Source organism: Pseudonaja textilis, chromosome 1 (assembly GCF_049901715.1).
Source record: "Pseudonaja textilis isolate UNSWEBS1 chromosome 1, rPseTex1.2, whole genome shotgun sequence".
In the NCBI taxonomy this organism is placed as follows: Eukaryota; Metazoa; Chordata; class Lepidosauria; order Squamata; family Elapidae; genus Pseudonaja; species Pseudonaja textilis.
In genome coordinates, this window is record NC_141990.1 from 323,042,280 (window position 1) to 323,068,856 (window position 26,577).

The 26,577-nt window shown below is 44.6% G+C and overlaps 1 protein-coding gene across 1 annotated transcript in view; it reads left to right on the plus strand.

Annotated features, from left to right (window-relative positions):
• The first annotated feature begins 13 nt into the window (after positions 1 to 13).
• Positions 14 to 26,577, plus strand: part of BSG (basigin (Ok blood group)) — a 35,931-nt gene continuing 9,367 nt past the window's right edge. The window contains exons 1-5 of the mRNA XM_087922697.1: positions 14 to 148; positions 16,301 to 16,648; positions 19,641 to 19,800; positions 22,671 to 22,759; positions 24,213 to 24,349. Coding sequence (XP_087778823.1) covers positions 79 to 148; positions 16,301 to 16,648; positions 19,641 to 19,800; positions 22,671 to 22,759; positions 24,213 to 24,349 — 804 coding nt within the window. The 5' untranslated portion in view covers positions 14 to 78. The remainder of the gene's footprint in view (positions 149 to 16,300; positions 16,649 to 19,640; positions 19,801 to 22,670; positions 22,760 to 24,212; positions 24,350 to 26,577) is intronic.

Here is a 26,577-nt window from a genome sequence, read left to right on the forward strand (position 1 = left end):
CTATAAGCGCCTCAGACGGACGAAGTGAGACCGGCTCGGACGTGTGAAATCGTGCCAGGCATCGGCGGAGGGTCGGTCATGGCGGCCGGGATCGTGCTCCTGACGCTGGGCTCCTTGCTCTGCGCTCTCAGAGGCGCCTCGGCAGCAGGTAGGGCAGAAGAAAGGCTGATCTGAGTCGGGCCCCCGGGGCCACTTCCATATCCGAAGGGCTCCTGAAAGCAGGGGAGCGTTCTTTGGTCTCCCTCCGGAGGAAGAACGTGGGTTGGTGCGGGAGAGAAATCTTTCCTAAAGCGGGTAGGGCGAGGAAGCCTTTTTCGCTCGTTGGTCTCCGCGTCCCTGGAGGAGGGAAGAGGTCTTGCCTCCCTCGAGTTAAGGAAGGAAGGGAGGGGTTCGTCCCCTCGTTCGTTATTGGGGAGGAGAGGGATGCCCCCCTCAAGACAAAGAGGGGAGGGGGCCTTCCACGTTATTGGGAAGGGACCATCTCCCTTCAAGAGAATGAGGGAGGGGCTCCCCATACGGTGCTTTCTTCGGAGGAGGGAAAACGTTCCCCTCAAGTTAATGAAAAAAGGGGGGCTCTTGTACATTTTGGGGAGGGAACATCTCCCTTCAAGGTACTGAGGGAGGGGCTCCTCATACTTTAGGGGGAGGAAATGTCTCCCCTCGGGATAATGAGGGAGGGGAGGGGCTCCTCATACTTCATGGGGGAGGAAATGTCTCCCCTTGGGATAATGAGGGGAGGGGCTCCTCATGCTTTATGGGGGAAGGAAATGTCTCCCCTCGGGATAATGAGGGGGGGGCTCCTCATACTTCATGGGGGAGAAATGACTCCCCTCAGGATAATGAGGGAGGGGCTCCTCATGCTTCATGGGGGAGGAAATGACTCCCCTCAGGATAATGAGGGGAGGGCTCCTCATGCTTCATGGGGGAAAAATGTCTCCCTCAGGATAATGAGGGGGGCTCCTCATGCTTTATGGGGGGAAGGAAATGTCTCCCTCAGGATAATGAGGAGGGGCTCCTCATGCTTTATGGGGGGAGAAATGTCTCCCTCAGGGATAATGAGGGAGGGGGCTCCTCATGCTTTATGGGGGAGGGAAATGTCTCCCTCGGGATAATGAGGAGGGGCTCCTCATGCTTTATGGGGGAGGAAATGTCTCCCCTCGGGATAATGAGGAGGGGACTCCTCATGCTTTATGGTGGGGAGGGAAATGTCTCCCCTCGGGATAATGAGGAGGGGACTCCTCATGCTTTATGGTGGGGAGGGAAATGTCTCCCCTCAGGATAATGAGGAGAGGGGACTCCTCATGCTTTATGGTGGGGAGGAAATGTCTCCTCTCGGGATAATGAGGGAGGGCTCCTCATGCTTTATGGTGGGGAGGAAATGTCTCCCCTCAGGATAATGAGGAGGGGCTCCTCATGCTTTATGGGGGAGGGAAATGACTCCCTCAGGATAATGAGGGAGGGGCTCCTCATGCTTTATGGGGGAGGGAAATGTCTCCCCTCAGGATAATGAGGAGGGGCTCCTCATGCTTTATGGGGGGGGAAATGTCTCCCCTCGGGATAATGAGGGAGGGGCTCCTCATGCTTTATGGGGGGAGGGAAATGTCTCCCCTCGGGATAATGAGGGGGGGCTCCTCATGCTTTATGGTGGGGAGGGAAATGTCTCCCCTCAGGATAATGAGGGGAGGGGCTCCTCATGCTTTATGGGGGAGGGAAATGTCTCCCCTCAGGATAATGAGGGAGGGGGCTCCTCATGCTTTATGGGGAGGGAAATGACTCCCTCAGGATAATGAGGGGAGGGGCTCCTCATGCTTTATGGGGGAGGAAATGTCTCCCCTCAGGATAATGAGGGGAGGGGCTCCTCATGCTTTATGGGGGGAGGGAATGTCTCCCCTCAGGATAATGAGGAGGGGCTCCTCATGCTTTATGGGGGGAGGAAATGACTCCCTCAGGATAATGAGGGAGGGGCTCCTCATGCTTTATGGGGAGGGAAATGTCTCCCCTCAGGATAATGAGGAGGGGCTCCTCATGCTTTATGGGGAGGAGAAATGACTCCCCTCAGGATAATGAGGGAGAGGGGCTCCTCATACTTTATGGGGGGAGGGAAATGTCTCCCCTCAGGATAATGAGGAGGGGCTCCTCATGCTTTATGGGGGAGGGAAATGACTCCCCTCAGGATAATGAGGGGAGGGGCTCCTCATGCTTTATGGGGGAGGAAATGACTCCCCTCAGGATAATGAGGGAGGGGCTCCTCATACTTTATGGGGGGAGGGAAATGACTCCCTCAGGATAATGAGGGAGGGGCTCCTCATGCTTTATGGGGAGGAAATGTCTCCCCTCGGGATAATGAGGAGGGGCTCCTCATGCTTTATGGGGGAGGAAATGTCTCCCCTCAGGATAATGAGGGGAGGGGCTCCTCATGCTTTATGGGGGGAGGAAATGACTCCCCTCAGGATAATGAGGAGGGGCTCCTCATGCTTTATGGGGGGGAAATGACTCCCCTCAGGATAATGAGGGAGGGGCTCCTCATGCTTTATGGGGAGGGAAATGACTCCCCTCGGGATAATGAGGGAGGGGGCTCCTCATGCTTTATGGGGGAGGAAATGACTCCCCTCGGGATAATGAGGGAGGGCTCCTCATGCTTTATGGGGAGGAAATGACTCCCTCGGGATAATGAGGAGGGGCTCCTCATACTTTATGGGGGAGGAAATGTCTCCCCTCAGGATAATGAGGAGGGGCTCCTCATACTTTATGGGGGGGAAATGACTCCCCTCAGGATAATGAGGGAGGGGCTCCTCATACTTTATGGGGGGAGGAAATGTCTCCCCTCAGGATAATGAGGGGAGGGCTCCTCATACTTTATGGGGGAGGAAATGTCTCCCCTCAGGATAATGAGGGGAGGGCTCCTCATACTTTATGGGGGGAGGAAATGTCTCCCCTCAGGATAATGAGGGAGGGGGCTCCTCATACTTTATGGGGGAGGAAATGTCTCCCCTCGGGATAATGAGGGAGGGGCTCCTCATACTTTATGGGGGGGAAATGTCTCCCCTCGGGATAATGAGGGAGGGCTCCTCATACTTTATGGGGAGGAAATGTCTCCCCTCAGGATAATGAGGGAGGGGCTCCTCATACTTTATGGGGGAGGAAATGTCTCCCTCGGGATAATGAGGAGGGCTCCTCATACTTTATGGGGGAGGAAATGTCTCCCCTCAGGATAATGAGGGAGGGCTCCTCATACTTTATGGGGAGGAGGAAATGTCTCCCCTCGGGATAATGAGGGAGGGGCTCCTCATGCTTTATGGGGGAGGGAAATGACTCCCCTCGGGATAATGAGGAGGGGCTCCTCATGCTTTATGGGGGGAGGAAATGACTCCCTCGGGATAATGAGGGAGGGCTCCTCATGCTTTATGGGGAGGGAAATGACTCCCTCGGGATAATGAGGGAGGGGCTCCTCATGCTTTATGGGGGGGAAATGTCTCCCCTCGGGATAATGAGGGAGGGGCTCCTCATGCTTTATGGTGGGGAGGAAATGTCTCCCTCGGGATAATGAGGGAGGGGCTCCTCATGCTTTATGGTGGGGAGGAAATGTCTCCCTCGGGATAATGAGGGAGGGGCTCCTCATGCTTTATGGGGGAGGAAATGTCTCCCCTCGGGATAATGAGGAGGGGCTCCTCATGCTTTATGGGGAGGGAAATGACTCCCCTCGGGATAATGAGGGAGGGGCTCCTCATGCTTTATGGGGGGAGGGAAATGTCTCCCCTCGGGATAATGAGGGAGGGGCTCCTCATACTTTATGGGGGGAGGGAAATGTCTCCCCTCGGGATAATGAGGGAGGGCTCCTCATGCTTTATGGGGGAGGAAATGTCTCCCTCGGGATAATGAGGGAGGGCTCCTCATGCTTTATGGGGAGGAAAATGTCTCCCCTCGGGATAATGAGGGAGGGGCTCCTCATGCTTTATGGGGAGGGAAATGTCTCCCCTCGGGATAATGAGGGGAGGGGGCTCCTCATGCTTTATGGGGGGAGGGAAATGTCTCCCCTCAGGGATAATGAGGGGGGGGCTCCTCATGCTTTATGGGGGAGGGAAATGTCTCCCTCGGGATAATGAGGGAGGGGCTCCTCATACTTTATGGGGGGGGAAATGTCTCCCCTCGGGATAATGAGGAGGGGCTCCTCATACTTTATGGGGGGAGGGAAATGACTCCCCTCGGGATAATGAGGAGGGGGCTCCTCATACTTTATGGGGGAGGGAAATGTCTCCCCTCGGGATAATGAGGAGGGGCTCCTCATACTTTATGGGGGAGGGAAATGTCTCCCTCGGGATAATGAGGGGAGGGGGCTCCTCATGCTTTATGGGGAGGGAAATGACTCCCCTCGGGATAATGAGGAGGGGCTCCTCATACTTTATGGGGGGAGGGAAATGACTCCCCTCGGGATAATGAGGGAGGGCTCCTCATACTTTATGGGGGGAGGAAATGTCTCCCCTCGGGATAATGAGGGAGGGGGCTCCTCATACTTTATGGGGGGGAAATGTCTCCCCTCGGGATAATGAGGAGGGGCTCCTCATACTTTATGGGGGGGGAAATGTCTCCCTCGGGATAATGAGGAGGGGGCTCCTCATACTTTATGGGGGGAGGGAAATGTCTCCCCTCGGGATAATGAGGGAGGGGACTCCTCATGCTTTATGGTGGGGGAGGGAAATGTCTCCCCTCGGGATAATGAGGGGAGGGCTCCTCATGCTTTATGGGGGAGGGAAATGTCTCCCCTCAGGGATAATGAGGAGGGGGCTCCTCATGCTTTATGGTGGGGAGGAAATGTCTCCCTCGGGATAATGAGGGGAGGGGACTCCTCATGCTTTATGGTGGGGAGGGAAATGTCTCCCCTCGGGATAATGAGGGGAGGGCTCCTCATACTTTATGGGGGGAGGAAATGTCTCCCCTCGGGATAATGAGGGAGGGGCTCCTCATGCTTCATGGGGGAGGAAATGTCTCCCCTCGGGATAATGAGGGAGGGGCTCCTCATGCTTCATGGGGGAGGAAATGTCCCTCAAGATAATGGGCAGGAAACTGCCTCCTGCCTGTTAATGAGGGAAGGGCTCCTCATTGGGGGAAGAAAATGTCCCACTCAGGACAAGGGGAGCTGGGACCCTTCCGTGTTACTGGGGAGGGGAAAATCTCCCCTTCAAGATGATGAGGGGAAGGGGGTCTTATACACTGAGGGGGGGAAATGTCTCCTTCAAGATAGTGAGGGGAGGGGCTCCTACAATATTGGTGAAATCTCCCCTCAAGTTAATGAAGGGGGGAAGCTCCTCTTATACATTTTTGGGAGGAGGGAAAATGAGGGTGAGGGAAAGCACCTGCACATGTGTTAATGAAGGGATTGCATTATTGTTGGGGGGAAAGTCTCCCCCCTGAGGATAACGAGGGGAGGGGGCCTCCCCATACATTATTGAGGAAGGGAAATGTGTCCTTCAAGTTAATGAGGGGAGGGGGCCTCGTTGTACATTATTGGATGGGAAGGAAAAGCTCCCCTTCAAGATGAGGGGAGGGGGGGGTCATTTTGGGGAGAAAGAATGTTCCTCGTGTTAATGAGGGGAGGGGGAGCATCCCTCATACATTCATGGGCGGAGCGGGGGCTGAGTTGGAGAAGCTCTCTGAAGGGTTATACAGGGATTGGGCAAGAGGGTCCCTGGTGTGGTTGGTGAGGAAAGTCATACCCTCCATTAATGGGGAAGGGACCAAATCCCCCTCCTCTATTACAGTAATGGAGAGCTGTGAAGTAGGAGTCTAGCCCAAGCTGATATATTGTGTATTTATTGTGTTTTTAGGCAGCACACCAAGGTGAATTAGAATTGTGTAGTGTGAGCTTCAGCCTACTGTGGGAAACAAGTGTGTTACACTGTATTGTTTATTTTGGGTGGCCAAAACCCACCTCACAGGCTCGTAGTTGTGAAATTAGGGGGAGGAAGGTGTGATGGATATGTTCACTGCCTTGAGTTATTTGTACAAATAATAGAGGTGGGATACAAATAGATAGATAGTAATTTGGTGTAAACCTAGCTGTATGTGGGAAGCAATATAGGGAAGAGCAGTGCGGAGATACTGAGCTCATGATAAGGGGGCCAGAGGATTTAGTATCTCACATACTTTTTGTGTAGGAAGAGAATATAGTTCTTCCTTGTGCAGGAGCATGGGAATGGTGAAAAGGAGGGGAAGTAGTTGAAATATGTATGAGTGGTTTTCCATGCATAGAGAATATACATTCATATACGAGATGGGAGAGACTGGAAAATACAAATGCTGTTGCTTATATTAGACTACTAAGAACATTTTCTTGCTCGTTTATTATAGCTTTCTTGCTTTGCTATTTGATTCTTTTCTGATTGGCTTAAATATTAAGGTATTTATATTTTTTAAAAGTTATGAAATGAAGGGAGGGTTTTTAACAAAATTTGTATTTTATATTTGAATATAATTATTTTCCAGACTATTTTCAGTATTTAAAGAGATTTTTCCCACCAGCCTCCCACTCATAAAATGCATGCTAGAATTACCCTTGGAGAAAAACCAAATATACTGTAGTGGACTATATGTCAGGACTTTATGAATAATTACAAGTAGCAATAACGTGTCTTAATGAATTGAAACATTGAAATGAATATTTTAAAAAATGCCAAGTATAAAATATAGTACACAAGGAAACTTACGTCTTCTCTCTGGCATGTAGATTTTTGTGTGTAAAGATTTTTTTTATTCTGGACTGTTCAGAGGATATACAAGACTAATATTGTTTCCCTCAAGACTTTTCATCTACTTTTCCCATGCAAGGAAGACTGTGAGGAGAGATTCCTCAAGTAAAATTTAAATTGAAATCACAGTGGCAGCATTGGCACAAAACACACTCTTCCAAATACTTTACTGTATGCTTAATTGAAAAAGATGTAAACCAAAGAAAAATTGTATGTTTTTGGCTCATTGACAGGTGTGAACCTCCAATATTGGGCTAATACTGCAAATCATGAGTAATTGACTTATGCAGATAAAGGTATGAGATACGGAGAGAAATGTGTTTGAGGGGAATAAAACAGGACGACGATACTAGTCATGATGCAGTGGTTAGAATGCTGTACTACAGGCTACTTCTGCTGCCTGCCGGCTCCCTGCAATTTGGCAGTTCGAAACTCACCAGGCTCAAGGTTGACTCAGCCTTCCATCCTTCTGAGGTGGGTAAAATGAGGGCCCAGATTGTTGGGGGCAAGAAGGCTGACTCTGTAAACTGCTTAGAAGGGCTGTAAAGCGATATATAAGTCTAAGTGCTATTGCTATTGGTCTTTTCCACAGGTTGTTAGCTATGCTTCAACTCACCATACCTCCCCTGGAAGTCTGAACTTAGATAATCTAATAAAGCTCTCTAAAATTTCAGAATGTGTAAAAATGTAGCTTGGTTTTTAATATTTTACTTAAATAGTATGGCTTCTAGAAGATTATAGAGCCTGTTCGATGCTGAAAAACCTAGCATGTTATTTCTAGGGGTGTGTAAAATTTGTTGAGGTTGAAACACTTCCAGTGAGGTTAGAATTAACTCCTTTCAAGTTTGAAACAGCTGATTGGCCTCAAAAATAGTTTACATACCTCTAAAGGTTTCATAGGGTTTCTCAAAATCTCTAGCTGACATTTCTGCTCTTGTTCTTAGACATGTGTAACACTCTAAAGTACATCTAAAACTTAAAATGATGGTTGTGCTTTCATTGACTCAAGGTAACTTACAACATTAATTATATTGCACAATAACTTTTTAACATTGACGGTCAAAGTGGATTGAGAAATGGGAGTAGTCCTGTGCAATGAAACAGCAGCATCCATTTGTATCTGTTCATTTTATAGCAGTATCACATGTTTCTTTGTTGTAATTTTGCCCACGCAATATTTAATTTGTCACATTTGCCATATATCTTTTGTGAGATGGCCAAGGGTTCACTTATCCAAGCCTTAGCTCTTTCTTTATTCGTATTAAGAGTTCTGGATCATACAGTGAAACCAGTGGGGGATAGATTTGCAGAATTCATACTTAGTGTCAACTCTGAAGCTGGCCTGACTGAGGCCACCTTGGAGGCTTAAGTGTTGCCACAATGGTGCAGAGGGATAGGGTGGAGGGAATAGAGATAGCTGGGTTTTTTTTAGCCAAAACAAAATAGTTTCCCCTGCGAACCAAGGACATTCAGATAAGTGGCTGAAAAAGAGTGAAGTTTCCAAGCAATCGGGCAGCACCTTGATTGGACCATATGACTGATTGGGAAAGGGGGGAAACTTTTAATTAGATGAAAACTTCGAGAACTTTTAGAGTCAGTTTTCACCAGTCTGTGCCAACATGATATATCCAATAAACTTGTTCTTTGAGGAACCTGCTGGCCTTGGAGTTCTGTTTGCCATGGGTGTATTACTTGGAACCCAGACACTTAGGGTTGAAAGATTTATTGTTAGAAAATTCTATGCTGGCCTATCCAGATAACCTTTACAAACTATGATTGAAACATCTGCCAGTGCTTAAGATTCCTGGTTTTATATCTGAGGTGTTAGAAATTTGCAATAAGATATCTTCATGTCACAGTATAAGTAATTTTGTAATATTGGAAGACATTTACAGCACTGGCAGGTTACAAAAGCACTGATGTTTATGCCCACAAACAGTCTGAAGTAGAATCTGCATCTGAGATCTCTTACATTTTAGTTAGAAAGGTCACAATGAGGAATTGATTAGCCAAAAGAAGTTGAAATCTGTGGTTTAGAACTAGTCCTCCAGATGACCATAACGGAGCCTATCCAGTCATAACTCAGACTGGTCATACAATAGCACTTAGACTTATATACTGCTGCACAGTGCTTTACAGCCCCTCTCCAAGCAGTTTACAGCGTTAGCATATTTGCCCCCAACAATCTAGGTCCTCATTTTACTCGGAAAATGACCTCGGAAAGATGGAATGACCTCGGAAAGATGGAAGCCTGAGTCAGCCTTGAGCTTTGGTGAGGATCGAACAACTAGCTGTGGGCAGAATTAGCCTGCAATACTGCATTTTAACCACTGCACCACCATGGCCCCTGACCAACTTGATTTTGCAGCCTCTTTTGAGGCAGTTGTTAAGTGAACCAGATTTACTATTAGCAAAGGTTTGCGAAAAATGAAAGTAAATGTTGTTTTTTTTGACAAAACTATGGTAAAATGCCATCTCACAACTCTGGGATTCTGCAAACTGGTGTAAACATGACCCAGTTATTGAGCGCCCACAGTGCAGTCATGTGAGTGTGGAGGGGTTAACCATCAGACCTTTGAATCCAGGCCATAAATATCCCCTACGTAGGTCTGTCAGATGTTTGATGACTAAGCAACCAGTTGCAAATTGAGGACAATCTGTATGATTTGAGTCAACAATAAAGAATCACAAGTGATGTTATTGACAAACCATAGGTGATAGCACTTAATGCAACTGAATCAACGATGTAACAGTTTAGAAAATTTAGAAACAACTTTATTAATCTGTGATCTAATGATTTCCTAACATACCCGAGATGATTTTCTTTGCTTCCTTCAGAGTCATTTTTCTGTTTGTTTCACGTTCTCCCTGTCCCCTCCCCTCCACAGTTCAAATGCTGCTGAAAAATTGATTGACAGAAGACCTCTCTTTGAGATTTCTAGGGCTGTTTCATACATGCTTTCTGTTTACTTGGAAGAAGACAAAGAGTGGCTTGGCACATATTTGTGAAGACCATATATTTTCACATATCCCCTCAGGCAGAAAAGATATGACACCTGTTAGCTTCTTAAACCATATGCCTCTTTTTCTGGCATTGTGCTGCACTGTAGATTGTCAATTCCCCTTTAATTCCAAAGAAAAAAAAAACAGATCGAAATAGAAAAAAACAATTACACAACAAAGAAAAAGGGGGAGGAAGCAGTGCTTCTTAAAAATAAAAGCTTTAATAACCATTTTCATAAAGGTTGGCCATATTTCCTTTCAATTGTTTATACATAATCGAGTTTATAAACAACTACTGCTTCAATGGGTATCAGTTAACACACAACCTTCAATCCACTAAGTAATTAGAGCCAGAAATTTGTCTTTCTAAAACAGAGAGACTAGTTTCTTAGCTGAGTAACGTAGATGCTGACCTCTTGTCTCTAACCCCGCAGATTAATGTTTGATTAGACTAATCTTTGAATCAATCGTTAGCTCAGCAGCTCTGGGAATGTGCATGTGACACATCTTTAGAGCTGCCGTCCGGTTTTTACTGGATACGCTAGCTCTGCAAAATGGAAGGAAAGAGCAGCAGTCTTGTGAAACGTCAAATATTTCCCATGTTTCTCTTTATCTTTGCAATGTAGGTTACAATAGGCTTGTGGAAGTAGCTTACGTGTTTCAGAACTGCCATATTATCCCTTATCACTTCTTTGGAAAGCCCCTGGGTCTGTCCTGTTTGTACTGGACACAGAACAGATGTAGCTGCTTTATTTATTAGGTTTTAAAGTTAATCCAGGCCAGCCCAGTGAGATGCAGCTGGCAGTGTATTTTAATTTTTTTGTTTTAATTGCAGATGTATTTGCTGCATTGAAGAGAGAGTTCATTGGTAGGAGGTATTCTCAGATGCCCCTCATGAGAAGCAGATACTTTCCAGCCCCTCTCACCCCCTTAGTCTGTTTCTTATCTGGCTAGTGTTGCAAATGTTCTGGTGAAACGTGTTTGGGACAGTGTCTGCTTTGTGAGGGAGTGTTTAAAAATAAGGGTGATGTATTGATAACACCTAGCTTTGATGTGCTCTTAACTGAACCATCTCGAATCCCTTTGAGAGTTTTCTCTTTAACAATATTGCAGGAATCTTTTTTTTTTTTTTTCATTTCACAAGAAAGTAATCTTCATCCTTGAACTTGCTTGTTCTGCTCTCTAGCTTGGAAGCATCTTACAATTTTTATAGATTTTTATAATAGCATGGTCAGCTTTACAAAGTTATTACTGTTTTATATTGGGCCAATTCTGTCCTTGGCAGTTTATGGCATTTTCTATTGCAAAATAATGATACACCTGCTTGGGAAAATGAAGCACACGCTTGAGTGGATTTGTTGTAAAGAGATTAAAATGTCATCTCCCTGATCACTTTAACTGGCATCTGTTTTAAAATCTTACCCTAGCTCTGCAATGCTGGAACAAAATTATTTGGCCATGTTTAGACAATAGTGTCTATAATACTGAGATTTTAATCCAAAGCATAGAAGACTTGTGTTATTAAAAATTAAGAGGCATGACGTCTGGTGGCCACGTGCTTTATTTTTGGTTGTGAGGTGGAGGCATTGTTTAGGGAACTTTTTAAAAATAATATCTTTTTGCTTTAATAGAACATTGCTCTTGGCAAAACCAGTAGTCTAAAGAGGTTAGCTAGTTATGTGTGCCAGTTACTTTATACAGCCTTGCAGTTTCACCCTCTGATGAGAGAAGGTTTGCTTTTAGTTGAAGGTGACGTTAAAGCAAAAATCACATGATTTTCCTTTGGGCAAAATTCTAAGTAGAAACAGCAGAAAAGCCAGTGGTTTGTATCTGCTTAGTGGCCTGCTGTTTTATTGCGGCTGTTTTTCTCCACTCTAAGGGACCTAATTAATTAAGAGGCTTAAGCAGGCTTTTAACATAATCGTTTTATTTCACCGCCATCTTACATTCAGAAGACTGCTATTTCTTCTCTGTTTTTAATTGGAAATATAACTATGGCAAATGTGATTAAAGTTAATATGTGATGACTAAGCATAGAACTGTGGTCAGGACTTAATGGATGTTAGCTTTTGCTGCTGTTCCCCTCCTATCTGTTGGGGCATCCTTGGAAGTGTTCCTGATGGCTTGGCCCTTGTTTTCAATTCATCTTGTACTTTATATAGAAGAGCTATTTTAAATGGCCTCCCATGTGGATTCTAACATTTTATTGGGAATGTGAACCGGCAACTAAGCTGTCTAGGCAGCTTGACCTATAAAGGAGTCGAACATTTTAATGTCCTCCTTCGATTTCCCCTAAGTGCTGCAGAAGTGAATAAAAGCAGAGCCAGTTATCACTGCAATTTAAAATGTAGTCATTTCACACAAAGAAACAATCTTCAGAAGTGCCGTTACAGAATGGACATTGCAAATTTTTCAGTTCTTACCGACTTTTAGGTATATTCTTTCTCCTAGACTAGAAGGAGATATTTGCACACATCTGGGAGGAGATGGGCAGTTTTAAAAACCAGAGAAATAGCCATTAAAGAGCATTTCAATGTAAAACCGTTTTTTAGTCCAAGTTTTCATTCAGGGGAAATCCATCATGGCTCCCAACTAGGCTCTGTGCTTATTAGTCAGATCTGGGATAATTGTGGATCTGAAAGGGCAAGGTACTGTAATTTTTTCTTCTTGTGGCTTCTTTGAAGGAAGCTTTAAAGACAGATTTGGGTAAGGTTACCATGAATTACTGTGATGAGTACAAACTATATTTAATTATTTATATTTCATATGTCTCAAAGAGATGTTTAATAGAGTAACAATGTAAGTGAGAAATAAAATGCAAAAATTATGGCAATTTGTAATGGGAAACCTTTTCTGGATTTTGGTTGCGGAGTGAGTTTATGAGTATAACCTTCTGAATTTTCCTCTCGCCCTAGTAGATCAGTTTTTTAAAAAAATAGTTCAGCTGTTCTGTGATAACAGTCTCATTTCAAGTTCTCCCATTTAAAAATAGTTATTTCTGAGATTGATTATAGTTTTGTCCCACTGTTTTTTAACATTACAGTAACTTACGCCCATGCGTGCACACATATACAGAGTAACAATAGATAACTTTTTGTGTGTAGAAGACTTACTTGGAGTCAATTATAATTATATAAGTATAATAATTGTCTCACAAAATGGCTGCTGTTGGAGAGTGTGATGATTGTTCATAAATGTCTGGAAAGGTACAACACAAAATAAATATTTTTGAAAAATATTTTCACAAGCCACACATCCTATAAAACAGTATCTTGATTTTATGACATGCGTCCCTGTATATCTTCCTTCTAGTTCCGAAATGCAACAGCTTCCTTATTATTTATTCATGCATACTCCTTATCAAAATGCCTGTAACCAGTTGGTGTCTTATTTTTAATAAAGGTGTTTCCATGCTTGATTAGAATCCTATAGGAGGTTAATTCAGCGTGGCAGGCTGCTCTAGACCAAGGCACTGCATATTTGTAGTTGATTAAAGTGTGCAAGTTTTTGTTTATATTAAGCTGGTATTTTTTTTCCCCTTTAGGCTTGCATTTTATAAACTGTAGAAACAGCCCTTTGGACGTCTGGCAAGTTCACAGGAGCTCTCAGGGAGCGGCCAAGGCTGTCATTAGCAAGCCTGGGTTGTCCTCCAAAATAGGCATGAATGAGCGGAATACGATGTACCACATTGCACAACGTATCTGAAGCCATTTGAGCTTCTCTTGGAAGGTGGAGGGAAAACATGACTCTGTTTTACTAAATTTCATTAAGCAGATCATGATGTTCCTGGGAAAGAGTCATAAAAAGGGAGATGATGGCAACATTTATGAGGAAATCTCCCACATTAAGAAAATCAAATTCTGTGTTTGAAATCACACAAAGCATAGGAGACGCAGAGGTAGTCCTCGACTTACAGCTGTCTGTTTAGCGACCTTTCAGCACTGAAAAAAACCGGACATGACCAGTCCTCACACTTACAACTATGGCAGCCTCCTTACCATCATGTGATCAAAATTCAAGCACTTGTCAACCGGCAGGTATTTGGGTGATACGATCATCCTTTGTGACTTCCTCAGCTGGTTTCCAACAAGCCAAGTCAATGGGAGAAGCTGGATTTGTTTAATGACCAAGTGATTCATTTAACAATCACAGTGACTTGATTAATGACTTGTAGCAGAAAGGTCGTACAACCGGGGACTATCCACCTTGCTCAACAATTGTCATAAGTCGAGGACAATACTCTGTAATTAGGATTAAGCCACAGGGCTCACTGTGAACTGAAGATGATAAAAAACAGTGGTGTCCCAAAGGTACTTTTTTCAGGAGGCAACTGGCCTTTCTTGTTTTTTCTTTGAAGACGTTTTGCTTTTCATCCAGGAAGCTTCTTCAGCTCTGACAGGATAGTGGGGAATGGAAGGATTTATACTCCTTGCAGACAGCTGGTCATGGAGTATATCCTGTCGGAGCTGAAGAAGCTTCTTGGATGAGAAGCGAAACGTTTTCAAAGAAAAAAACAAGAAAGGCCAGTTGACTCCTGAAAAAAAATAAGCACTTTTGGCACAACCATGACCTGGATGACTGAGAATCTCTACAGAATAAAACAGTGGCAGTTTTTATCCCTTCCCTTCTCTTCAGGTGTTCCTCAATCAAATATTCTGAATTTTAAGAATCTTTTTGTTGTTTTATTTGGAATAAAGCAAGTCTTGGGTCTAACTTTGAAAACAAAAAACAGCCCCAATCCTTGAAACAAATGTTTTGTTTTTTTTGTTAATGTGCCCCATCATTCCAGAATCTGAATGGCTAGTTTAGAAATGTTCCTTCCGCTTCAGCAGAAACAAAGAGATTTCCCCCCACAGGTTTCCTGTCTCTTTCTAATCTTCTTAAAGGACCTCAGCGGATCCTTCCACAAAATCTCAGTCGCTGCTTCCCTTTTTTCCTTCTGCAAAGCCTTGTTTTTACAGAACTGCCACTTATGGGGAAATTGTGCCATGTTTTGATTTTCAATACTAATTGCTTTAGGAAAGGCACGCATTATGTTTTGCAAGCCATGTGTATCTAGCTGTATGGCCGAGTGAGTGACAGTCTTAAAGGCCCAGAAAGCACAGAAAGGGGAGGCCTAATCCACGTGCTTTAAAGGAAACCTGTGCAATGCTACTCAGTCACTACAGCCAGGAATTAGCTAGTTTGGGTCAGCTGATCATGAATTTTTAAATTGAGGGTGAGCAAAGAAACCATTATTTGGTGCGGTACACATGAGGACATGTTCCTTTCTGACTTTCTTTATGAAAGGCCTCATATTCGTACTTTTGCACGCCTGATTGGATTTGCTGAGAGCAAATTGTGTGCACCAATCCCTTGATAGGAGAGGGATTGGTGAAACAATGCTGTGAATGTGCTAATCATTCACTTTTCCCTCAGTTGCCTCCATTATTGTCTTTTCCTCTTTCTTGGAGAAGAGGAACAGAGTCTGAACTCTTATTGAAGCAGGGGTGTAAGCAGGTAATGTCACAATAACGAGATATTTGCACATCATCAATACTCACAATAACTATATCTGAAATTTAAAATTGAGAAGCTGTTTTGTGTAGGTGTTACATTGGGGCAAAATACTCAGTCCCAGGTCTTTCTCATGAATCTATTCCTGTATGAAAAGACAATGCTCTGAAAGAACTCGCAAAGACTAGTAAACCATCTTTTTGGATCGTGGTTTAATGACCTTACAAACACATGCATAGGAGAGGTTGGATCGTGCCTTTTCCATGTGTACAAGGTTCTTTTGAGAGCTCTGTAACGGCCTGTGAATTATTTTTCAGGGCCCTGATTTGCAAATTGCTTTAGGACACAATGATGCATCAGATCATTGAACTGTTACTTGGTAAATATTCAATACTGCTTTTAGTAAAATGCACTAGTGTTGCCTCCTCCATAGTGTGAAAGTTAAATAACGATGGGTTCTGTTTCACCTCTTAGTTGGAATACCTTTTTTATTTTTTGGTTTAAGAAAAATGTTAGTCTGAGTAAAGGGAAAGAATATGGAGGCAACATATTAATATCGCTAGTGATAAGAGCCTCGGTGGCGCAGTGGTTAGAGTTCAGTACTGCAGGCTATTTCTGCTGCCTGCCGGCTCCCTGCAATTTGGCAGTTCAAATCTCACCAGGCTCAGGATTGACTCAGCCTTCCATCCTTCCGAGGTTGGTAAAATGAGGACCCAGATTGTTGGGGGCCAGAGGCTGACTCTGTAAACTGCTTAGGGAGGGCTGTGTAAAGCACTGTGAAGCGGTATATTAGTCTTAAGTGCTATCACTAGTGGTACTTTTTGTTAGAAAGCTCTCCACCCTCATTCACCAAGGGAAGAGAAGCTTTCCAGGCTCTGCTGCTTCAATACTTTCTGGGTCTTGTAACCTATAAGCAACCAATTAAGGAATCTGTATACTGTGAGTTACTGTTATCCCTTTTTAAAAATCAGAAATATCTTCTTTTTGAATGCACTATTTTTTATTTATTTTATTTTTCCCCACTAACCATTTGTTGCTAATACCTCTTCAACTCATAGCTGGCTTTATAAAGTCACCTCTCTCTCAAAAGAAACTGACAGAGGAAAGTGTGGAACTGCACTGTGAGGCTATTGGCAACCCCATCCCCGAAATCCAGTGGTGGTTTGAAGGAGCTGACCCCAATGGTACCGCCATACAGCTGTGGGATGGCGCCTGGCAGAACCGGGTCCAAATCAGCGCAACCTACCAGCGGCACTCCTCAAGCACTATCGCCATCACTAATCTCATGATCAAAGACTCTGGCACGTACGAATGCTGGGCCAGCAACGACCCTGATCGTAACCACTTGTCGAAGAGCCCCAAAGTCAAATGGATCCGTTCCCAGGCGAATGTCATTGTCACTAAGCGTGAGTGGCAGACTCCTACGTGTCGGCGTTCCCACGGACACCGAACTGTCTCCAACGTTACCGTCCCCATGCCCCCTCCCCCGCCCGCCTCTCCTTCCATCCGTGTCCTGTGGCTTTCCAAGACCCTCTTATGCACCTCAGTTTCCCGACCCTCGTGAACCCCGCAGGGATCCACCTGCAGCCTTGCTCCCCCCCCAAAAAAAGGGTGGGGTTGTGACCTCTCCGTTGAAATGATCCTGCCCTTTTGGGGATCCGTTGGAATTCTGCCTCTCTTCCCCCAACGTTCCCATGAGAAACAGACCAGGTTGCCTCTGCGCTGCTTCCACCAGTCATTTCCAAAAACCCCTCCTCCCACCCCGCGCTCTGATATTTCTTCTTCCATCTGTGCGGTTGTGCTTTTATTTTTTTATTTATTTTTGCTTCCCCACTTTACAAGGAGCACAATTTTGCAGTCCAAACTTGTATTTGTGCTTGTTGTAACTGGCAACCGTTTTCTGACAAGGCCAAATTTTCTCTTTGCCACCTAGGTCATAGGCTTAGTTCTTCTTGGCTGTAGGATGACCAGTCGGCTATCCTTCCATTTGCAGAGCTGCAAAAGTCAAATTTCTAACATGGGGAGGGTGTGGGGGGAATAAAATGATACGGCCGTTGGCTGAAATGCTGAACTTGCATTGACGGGCAAGAGCGTTTCCAATCTTGGTTTTCAAATTCTTCTCAAGCCCCTTGAAAGCTCGATCAAGGATTCCTTAACGGCGTCAGGAATGGCTTTCTTGTTCCCGAGGCTGAGATACGCATATCCTTGGTTCATATGAGGTGATGGTGCAGCCTAGCCAATGCAACATATGAACTAGATCCAGGCTTCAATACCTCTGCAAGTAGACCAGCTCCCCTTGTAGATGTTCAAGGAGTGTCTGTGTGAGAAACTGTTCCTTAACTGAAGGAAGTTTGCAAACGGCTTGTTCCAGCAATGGCTCATTTAAAACAAAACGATAAATGGAAAAAACTTATTTTTAGGAGGCAAGTGTCAGGTGTGTCTTTTACCTTTATACCCTGTCTTGTGGGAAATGGCCGACTTGGATGAGTTGGCTTGACTACGGGCAGGGAAAATATTCGTAGCAGTATATTTCTCTTGAAAATGGTGATTAAAATATGACGGTTAGCTTGAATAAACTTCTTTCAGTGCTTAAAATCTTTGTTTAGATGGTGAATTTACCTTTGGGAGGGGGAAAGGGGAGTTGCACACCCACCAAATTTCATACTGTTTGCTTACAGTTCAAAGAATGGTCATTATAATTTATTGAATTTCAAAAGAAAGAAAGCCTGAAAATAGCCACATACTCCTTTTGGGTACTCTGTGCATACGAACTAGGGTGCGATTGTTTTTCTCTAAAAGAAATGCCAAGAAAATAGCTCTGCTAATTATGACTTTGTGACTTCGTCTTAGTTATACCTCATCAGGTGAGAAATTCTCCTTCGTGGCAGGCGAAGGCTAATACAGGTAGTCTTCGACTTACAGCAGTTCATTTAGTGGCCATTCAAAGTTGCAATGGCACTGTAAAAAAGCGACTTATAAGGCCGTTGCCGCATCCCCATGACCACGTGATCAAAATTAAGGCGCTTGGTTCATCTTTATGACGGTTTGCAGTGTCCCAGGGTCACTTGATCCCCTTTGGATACGTTCTGACAAGCAAACTGGGTTACTTAACTGCGATGAGTGACCTAAGTGTCATTTAGATTGACTCTGCAAGAAAGGTTGCAAACTAGGGGAAAGCTCACTTAACAAGTGTCTCACTTAGCAACAGAAATGTTGGGCTCAACTGTGCTCGTAGGTTGCATCCTAGGTAGGCAAAGAGGCCTGATAGGGAATGTGCAGCTTCCACAGTCTCTGTGGTTGAGTTGGGCTTAAATTGGGGTCGATTATCACCCAGAGGCTGTGGATTGCTGCCTGTATTTCTCTTCTTGCACTGGCTTAAGATCCTTAATGCAATTTCTGCTCCTGGCCTAAAATTGAACTACCGGTACCCCTCGGCCTACAATGATTCATTTAGCGACCATGTGAAGTTACGATGACAGTGAAAAAAAGTGTTATGACATTTGTCACACGACCATTGCTGCGTCCCCATGGTCACGTGATCAAAGTTTGGATGCTTGGCAACTGGCATGTATTTATGACTTTCAGTGTTCTGGGGTCATGTGATCATCTTTTGCAACCTTCTGACGAGCGGAGTCAATGATTCATTTAACAACCGTGTTACTAATTCAATAACTGCAGTGATCAACTTAATAACTGGCAAAAAAAAAGTTATCAAATTGGGCAAAACTCACTTTACTGTCTTGCTTAGCAAAGGAAATTTGAGGTTCTACTGTGGTCGTAAGTCGAGGTCTACCTGTATACAGCCATTTTTCATAAATATATTCCTTTAGTTTACTGCAAAGAGACCAGAATGAAACTAGATGTTTCATTGTGGTGATTGTTCAGAAAGGAGAAGAATTTGTACGTGTGTTTAAGCAGAAGAAACAATAAAGCAAATACATTTACTCCAAAATCACAAATAAAGCACCCAGAATGTTTTGAACCATTCAATGGGTCTGTATGCATAGATACACTATTTTATTTATCCCAGTAGTTGTATTTGTTATTAGTTAACCTTAGAAAAATGATGTGCTTAGAAGGTGATGTGCTGCTTAGAAATGATTGTTACCTCTGCTTCCTAATCTCTTTCCCTTCAAATCCCTCAGATGGATGTTAATTTCCTGGTGTTTCTTGATTTATACAAGTGACCACATTGTTTCAAACCTCAGAACCTTGATTTTAATGATAGGAGTTAAATGCCATTACTGTGCTGCAACCGAGCTGCTTTTACTTAGTCATGCAGGTGACCGAACCCTATGTCAAAACCCAGGGCTCTTTCCTTCTTTTAAGAGGTGCTTAAAACATGCTGACACACCCATGATACCCTAACCTAACTTTCGTTTTCTTCTTAACAACCAGGGCCCAAAATCTCAACCTCTCCTGAAGTAACTTCTGGATCAAATGTGATTATTTCATGTAACATAAGTGAAACACCGACACCTATCAAAGGCAATTACTGGATGAAGGGAGAGACCAGGCTTGATTCCAATGAGACCGCTCTGGATTTTACCTCCTACATGTAGGTGACTTTAAAGTGAAGCGTACATGAGTTAATTATCAGAATCAGTTTGGTGTAATGGTTCGGGTGTAGTCCTGCCTTAGGCGTGGTGACTTTGGGCCAATCCCCAGGAGAACTGGGAGTTCTAGTCCGCTTTAGGCATGAAAAACTGGGCAGAGTGACTTTGGGCCAGTCACATTTTCTCATCCCACCTCACAGGGTGGTTGTTGTGGAGAAAGGAGGTGGAAGAAATAGTCGCGTGTTGATTGCATTGAGTTGTATATGAAAGAAAGGGGATAAAAAAACCTTTTTAAAAAAATTATCAACTTCTCCAAATGGAATATTTCCTCCAAATGCAAAATGGGGAAATTTCACAGCTTGTTTGGCCCACTTAACAACGTTCAGTGGAATCATTTTTCACAGTAAGACGTACCCAGAGTCAACTTTTTTTTTTTAATTTCAAATTTTAACAGAGATTATTTCCTAGGAATTATGCAGGAGATTATACTGCATACTTATAAAAGAAGTTGACAACCATTTCTTCCTCTTCCTCACCAGAATTTTGCTAGTAAGGTGGGGGAAGGGAGTAATGAATTGTATGCATTAGCTCAGGGGTCTCCAAACTCGCCATCTTTAAGACTTGTGGACTTCAACTGCTAGAATTCTCCAGCCAGCATAGCTGGAAAAATCTGGCAGTTGACGTCCACAAGTCTTAAAGTTGCCAAGTTTGGAGACCTCTGCATTAGCTTAACAACGAGCCTGAAATGCTTTGCCTGCAGAAAGCATAATTCTTAACTGACCGTCACTGCACAGAAATCTCTGGTGCTTGAATGTTGGGCAGTAATACTAGCTTGGTTCTAAATGAGAAAGGAGGTGGGAATAGCTGGGTGTTCTTCACCTGAGAACAACATGGCACTCAGTGGCAGGTGTAACCCAAAAACGGGGAAATGCAGTGTGCCAAATAATTGCTTTTCTTCTTTTTTTAATCTGGTTTTAATCCCACTGCTAACCACTGCAAGAGCCCACAGTATTTAAAGGTACACAGGTAGTTCTTCGACTTGTCACAGTTCGTTTAGTGACCATTTGAAGTTACAATGGCATTGAAACAAGTGACTTAAGGGTCCTTTTTTTTTTTTTAACACTTACAACCGGTTGCAGCACCCCCAGGGTCTCGTGACCAAAATTCGGATGCTAGGACAACTGGTTCATATTTACCACAGTTGCAGTGTCCTGGGGTCATGTGATTCCCTTTTGTGGCCTTCTGACCTGCAAAGTCAATAGGATAGCCAGATTCACTTAACGACCGTGTTACTAACTGAACAACCGTAGTGATGCACTCGACAACCAAAGAGAAGTCATAAAGTGGGTCAAAATACACTTCACTGTTTCACTTAGTAACATAAATTTTCGGATCTGTTGTGGTCATAAGTCAAGGACTACCTGTACGGTACATCTCCTGAAAAGGGGGAAGTACACTTCCTCCAGCAAATTAACAACCAGAAGAGTAGCTATATAAGTCTTCAACTTACAGCCATAAATGAGACCAGAATTTCTGTTGCTAAGCAGTGCAGCTGTTGTTAAAGTTGTTGAGCAAATCATGCGTTCTTTAAGTGAAGGGAAGGTTGCAAATGGCGTGCATGTGCGCCTCCCCCCCCCCTCCCCCCCGGATGCTGCAAACGTAAATACAGGCGGTCCACAATTGAGCCCAAAATTTATGCTGCCAAGTGAGAAATCTGTTAAGGTGAGTTTTGCCTCATTTCACAACTTTTCTTGCCACATTTGTCAAGTGAATCCCTGCAGTTGTTAGTAACAGATTCCCTTAACAACCAGGTTACTTACTTATCAACTATCCTAGGAATGTTGTTTTGCATGTCTCAAAATTATTACATAGCACCGTTGTTAAGTGAATCTGGCTTCCCCATTGATGTTGCTTGTCAGAAGATCGCAAAAGGGGATCACGTGACCCTGGGAACCTGTGGCCGTCATAAATATGGACCGCTTGCCAAGCATCCGGATGTAAATCATGTTGCCCTGGGGATGCTGCAACGGTTGTAAGCCTGAAAAACGGTCACAAGTCATTTTTTTCTGCACCATTGTGACTTCAAATGGTCACTAAGTGAGCTGTTGTAAGTCAAGGACTACCTGTACAAGCCAGGTGCCAAGCAACCAAATGTGGCTTGCATTGGTTGTAAGTGCAAAGACTTGGTTGCACATTTCTCAGGAGTGTTGTAGCTTTGAGCAAATGAATGAGACTGTAAGTTCAAGGCTACGTATGTTAATCTCTGATCGGACTTCACTAAAACAAAGATAAATCCTTCAGAAAAAGCGTTATTATTCCACCAGAGAGGCAATCAGTAGAAACTTTGCCAATCTGACTACCTGGTGCCAGAGCCTTGGGCATTAATTGATTAATTAATTAATTGAGTCACCATGGGCAAATAGGCAATATAAATCAAATAAATAAAATTAAAACAAGACATGCCATCCTACAAGGAGCGATTGGTTGGTTATTTGAACTCTTCAGCTACATCTATAGATGGAAGATTCTTGGACAGTCGGGATTATTCCATCCACTCTATTGTTTTATTGTGATGGCTCCCTGGAACTTTTCCTCTCAAGATTCCAGCCCTGTCCCAGAAAGTTTTAATTAGGCGTGCTCAGCGGAGTTTTAGGTGTGTGTCCTACGCTTTGACAGGAAATCTAATCCAGCCTTTCCTGGTGGTTTCCCCGGATGATGCTGGAATGTAGCTCCTTTTACTCCGTGACCATTGCGTTTTCTGAGTGAAATTACAATTGGCAATATCCATTCCCAGTTCTCCTCCTGCGATGCTTTTGTGTGTTCTACTTGTCACCTGCTGGTATGTGTTTGTGTGTGTGTTTTTGAATCCTAGGATCCCCAAAGTGGATTACGAAACCTCGGGAGAATACCACTGCGTCTTTGACACCATGCCCCTCTCAAAAGCAACGGTGTACGTGAAAGGTAACTGCTGTGGGTGCTTCAGTCCTCTGCTTTTTTCCCCTCTTTCCATGGGTGAATCTGTACACAGAGGAGAAGGACTTTGTGTTGTCAAATGCATGAGGAACGAGCCACTGCTCATGAGTTCCTCTAGCTGCCACTCTAGTCTGAGAAAAAAAGGAGCTATGAAGGCACAGTGGTTAGAATCCAGTATTGCAGGCTAATTCACTGCTCACTGCCAGCAGTTTGATCCTGATCAGCTCAAGGTTGATTCAGCCTCCTTCCTTCCAAGGCGGGTAAAATGAGGTTCCAGATTGTTGGGGCTAGAGGCTGACTCTGTAAACCGCTTAGAGAGGGTTGTAAAGCACTGTGAAGCGGTACATAAGTGCTAAGTGGGAGGGAGGGAGGAAGGAAAGGAAGGAAGGACGGACTAGGAGGGAGGGAAGAAGGAAGGAAGGAAGGAAGGAAAGAAGGACTAGGAGGGAGGGAGGGAAGGAAGGTAGGTAGGTAGGTAGGTAGGTGGTGGCACAGTGATGAAAATGCAGTATTGCAGGCTGACTCTGCCCACTGCCAGGAATTCGATCCTGCCCAACCCAAGGTTGACTCAGCCTTCCATCATTCCAGGGTTGGTAACATGAAGACCCAGATTGTTGGGGGCCATAGGCTGACTTCATAGACCACTTCGAGAGGGCTGTAAAGCCCTATGAAGTAGTATATAAGCCTTAAGTACTAGTGTCACCCATTTTTCATCACCTAGAGGGGACCATAACAATACCCAAATATTTGTCTCCAGGAAATCCGCGTGGAAGCCTGTTTCAGATGATGTAGACCAGCCTGGTATCCTCCAGGTCAGGGTTTCCCAATCTTGGCAACTTTAAGATGCATGGACTTCAACTCCCGGAATTCCCCAGCCAGCCCTGGGGACTGAAACTTGAAGTCCACGCATCTTAAGGTCGTCATAGTTGGGAAACCCTGCTCTAGTTAAATCGGATTGCTATTTCCATACTGGAATTGTGGGATTCATAACCGAATACCTCCCAAGGATGATAAATTGAAGGAGGTTATGATACGATAATGAGCTAGTTAGAATGCAGCGTTGCAGGTTAGCTCTGCCGACTGCCGGCAGTTCGATCTTGACCAGCTCAAAGTTGACCCAGCCTTCCATCTTTCCCGAGGTTGGTACAATGAGGACCCAGATTGTTGGGGGCCATAGGCTGACTCTGTAAACCGCTTAAAGAGGGCTAGAAAACACCATGAAGCGGTATATAAGTCTTTGCAGTTGCTAGATGGCATTCCTGTGTTTTCCCAGCCTTTTGCACCTCTGTCCCCAAATAACTAATTCCCAGACCTTGCAAAGAAATCTGCTGTTCACGATGGACGAGAGTTTATAGGCGGGGGGGTTTCCTCGATCAGCCTCTCCTCCGCCCCCTCTTTGAACTGATGGTGACCTACTGGCTTTTCTCATATCCCGTTGCAGTTGCTCCCCACGTGGTGCCCTACAAGAAGACGGAGCACGGAAACGAAGGCGACTCCATAACGCTGGCCTGCAAATGCAATTCTTACCCTCCTGTTACCCAGTGGACTTGGTACAAGATGGTAGACCAGGTGCCTCAGGTGAGCGCCTTCCCTGCCACGGATTCTCCTGCTTTTCCTCCACACTTCAGTGTCCTGGCTGCTTATGGAGAAACCATGTCAAGAGTCCCAGTTAGGGGTCTTTCTTCAGAGGTGGTGAATTGAAGAGAGAGGTTAACATACGTACCTGTAAAAAAAAAAAAAAAAGAAAAGCCCATTTGAAATCAGGAAGCCCGCGACTTCCTGGTGGGATTTAACAACCAGGTCTCAGCCCTAATGACTGCTGGGTAGGCGTTGCTGGGGGGGGGTGGGTCATGTGACTGGGTGGGCGTGGCCAACTCAGTGTCACTCGCATTGAGGGGCGCCTCTCCTGGGCCCTCCTTGCCTCGTCTTGCATGTTACGGTAAGAGAGGAAGCTTTTTCGAAGTCATCTTCCCCTTTGATTCTAGCCAATAAGGTGAGATTTTGCTTTCAGAAGACCTGATGTACATTTCCAAGTATTGTATATATTGTATGAAAGTATCGCCGTTCTCTTGGTTATAAAGAATAACAGAGTTGGAAGGAACCTTGGAGGTTTTCTTGTCCAACCCCTGCTCAAGCATGAGACCAGTGATGGGATTCAAAATTTTTTTTACTACCGGTTCTGTGGGCGTGGCTTGGTGGGCGTGGCAAAGGAAGGATACTGTAAAATCCCCATTCCCTCCCTACCCCACTAACCTGCTTTCCAGCTCCGTTCTCCTGTGCAGGGCAACCAAAGGAGACCCAGCCCATCAGCTGGGACTCAATGGGAGGCAGAGAAGAGATGGGGGCAGGACCGGTCAGAGGTGGGATTTGCCAGTTCTCCAAACTACTCAAAATTTCCGCTACTGGTTTTCCAGAACCTGCTGAATACCACCTCTGCCTGAGACCCTATACATCCATCCATTTAGTGACATTTTGAAGCTATAGTGGCACTGAAAAAAAGTGACCTATGATCCGTTTTCACACTCACCACCTCCCCTTGATCATGTGGTTAAAATTTGGGCTGTCATTTATTTATGACAGTCGCCCTGTCCATGGTCACATAATCATTTAGAATCTTGTCAGATGCACTTAACTGCCTTGTGATTTGTTTAACAACTGTGGCAAAGAAGGTCATAAAATGGGACAAATTTCACTTAACGACTGCCTTGCCTTGCAAAGGAAATTCTGGAGTCCATGGTGGTCTTAAGTCAAGGACCATCTGTACAACGTTTGCTGACTCATGCTGTTGACTAGAAACCCAGCACCAGTTTTTAAATAGCATTATATACTCAGTTTAAAGGCGGGTGAGTACGTCGATATAAAAAGCCAAAATGCTTTCTTTTTATTTAAAAGGGTCTGATTAGCCACTAACAAAGTCTTGACCCAGTAGATTGTTTTTTCTGATTATACAACTGATAAGGGTGTGTCCCGTCCCGCCCCCCACCCCAAAATCCGGTGGAAGGAGTGCATAGAACTGTGGAGCACACGAGAGGAAAAAGGTTAAATGTTTTTAATACTTTACTTGTACCTCACCCAGAGTCCCTTGGTGAGGGGAATGGGTGGTTTCTAAATTTAATAAATAAAATAAACAGGACCCCAGGTTTAATTTTTATCATGTCCCCGCAAGGGCTGGGGGGGGGAAAAACCCTCTAAATTTATATATGGCCCATCTCATCTGAGTGACTGCGTGATTTACAGATAAAAGCCATTCAGCCATGTACAACGAGATGTAGTTAAAAAGTAAAATAAAACAAAAAACAGACTTAAACCAAAGGTTAAAAAAAAAAAGGTGGAGGGCTACACACCACCCCCCGTGATTTACATGCCACAAACCTCAATATAAGCCACATGGTTTTTTGCACGCCCTAAGCCATAGACGACCCTCGTAATGGTCCATGGAGATTCTCAGCCATCCAGGTCATGGTGTCCCAAAGGTGCTTTTTTCAAGAGGCAACTGGACTTTCTGGTTTTTCTTTGAAGACGTTTCGCTTCTCATCCAAGAAGCTTCTTCAGCTCTGACTGGGATAGTGGGGAATGTAGGGATTTATATTCCTTGCAGTCATCTGGTCATTTGCATTGTTTTAGAGAGTCGTTGAGGCCGCTTGGAGGTTTACCTGAGTGGTGCAAATGGGTGTGGAGCCTTCTTGGAACGGGGGGTGGGTGGGATTACGACATCATCTATCTCCAAGCGACAATGCAGTCCTTTCAACAGTTCCAAGACCTGTTTGCACCACTCAGGTATTGCTGAAAAATGCGACTGTTTTTCA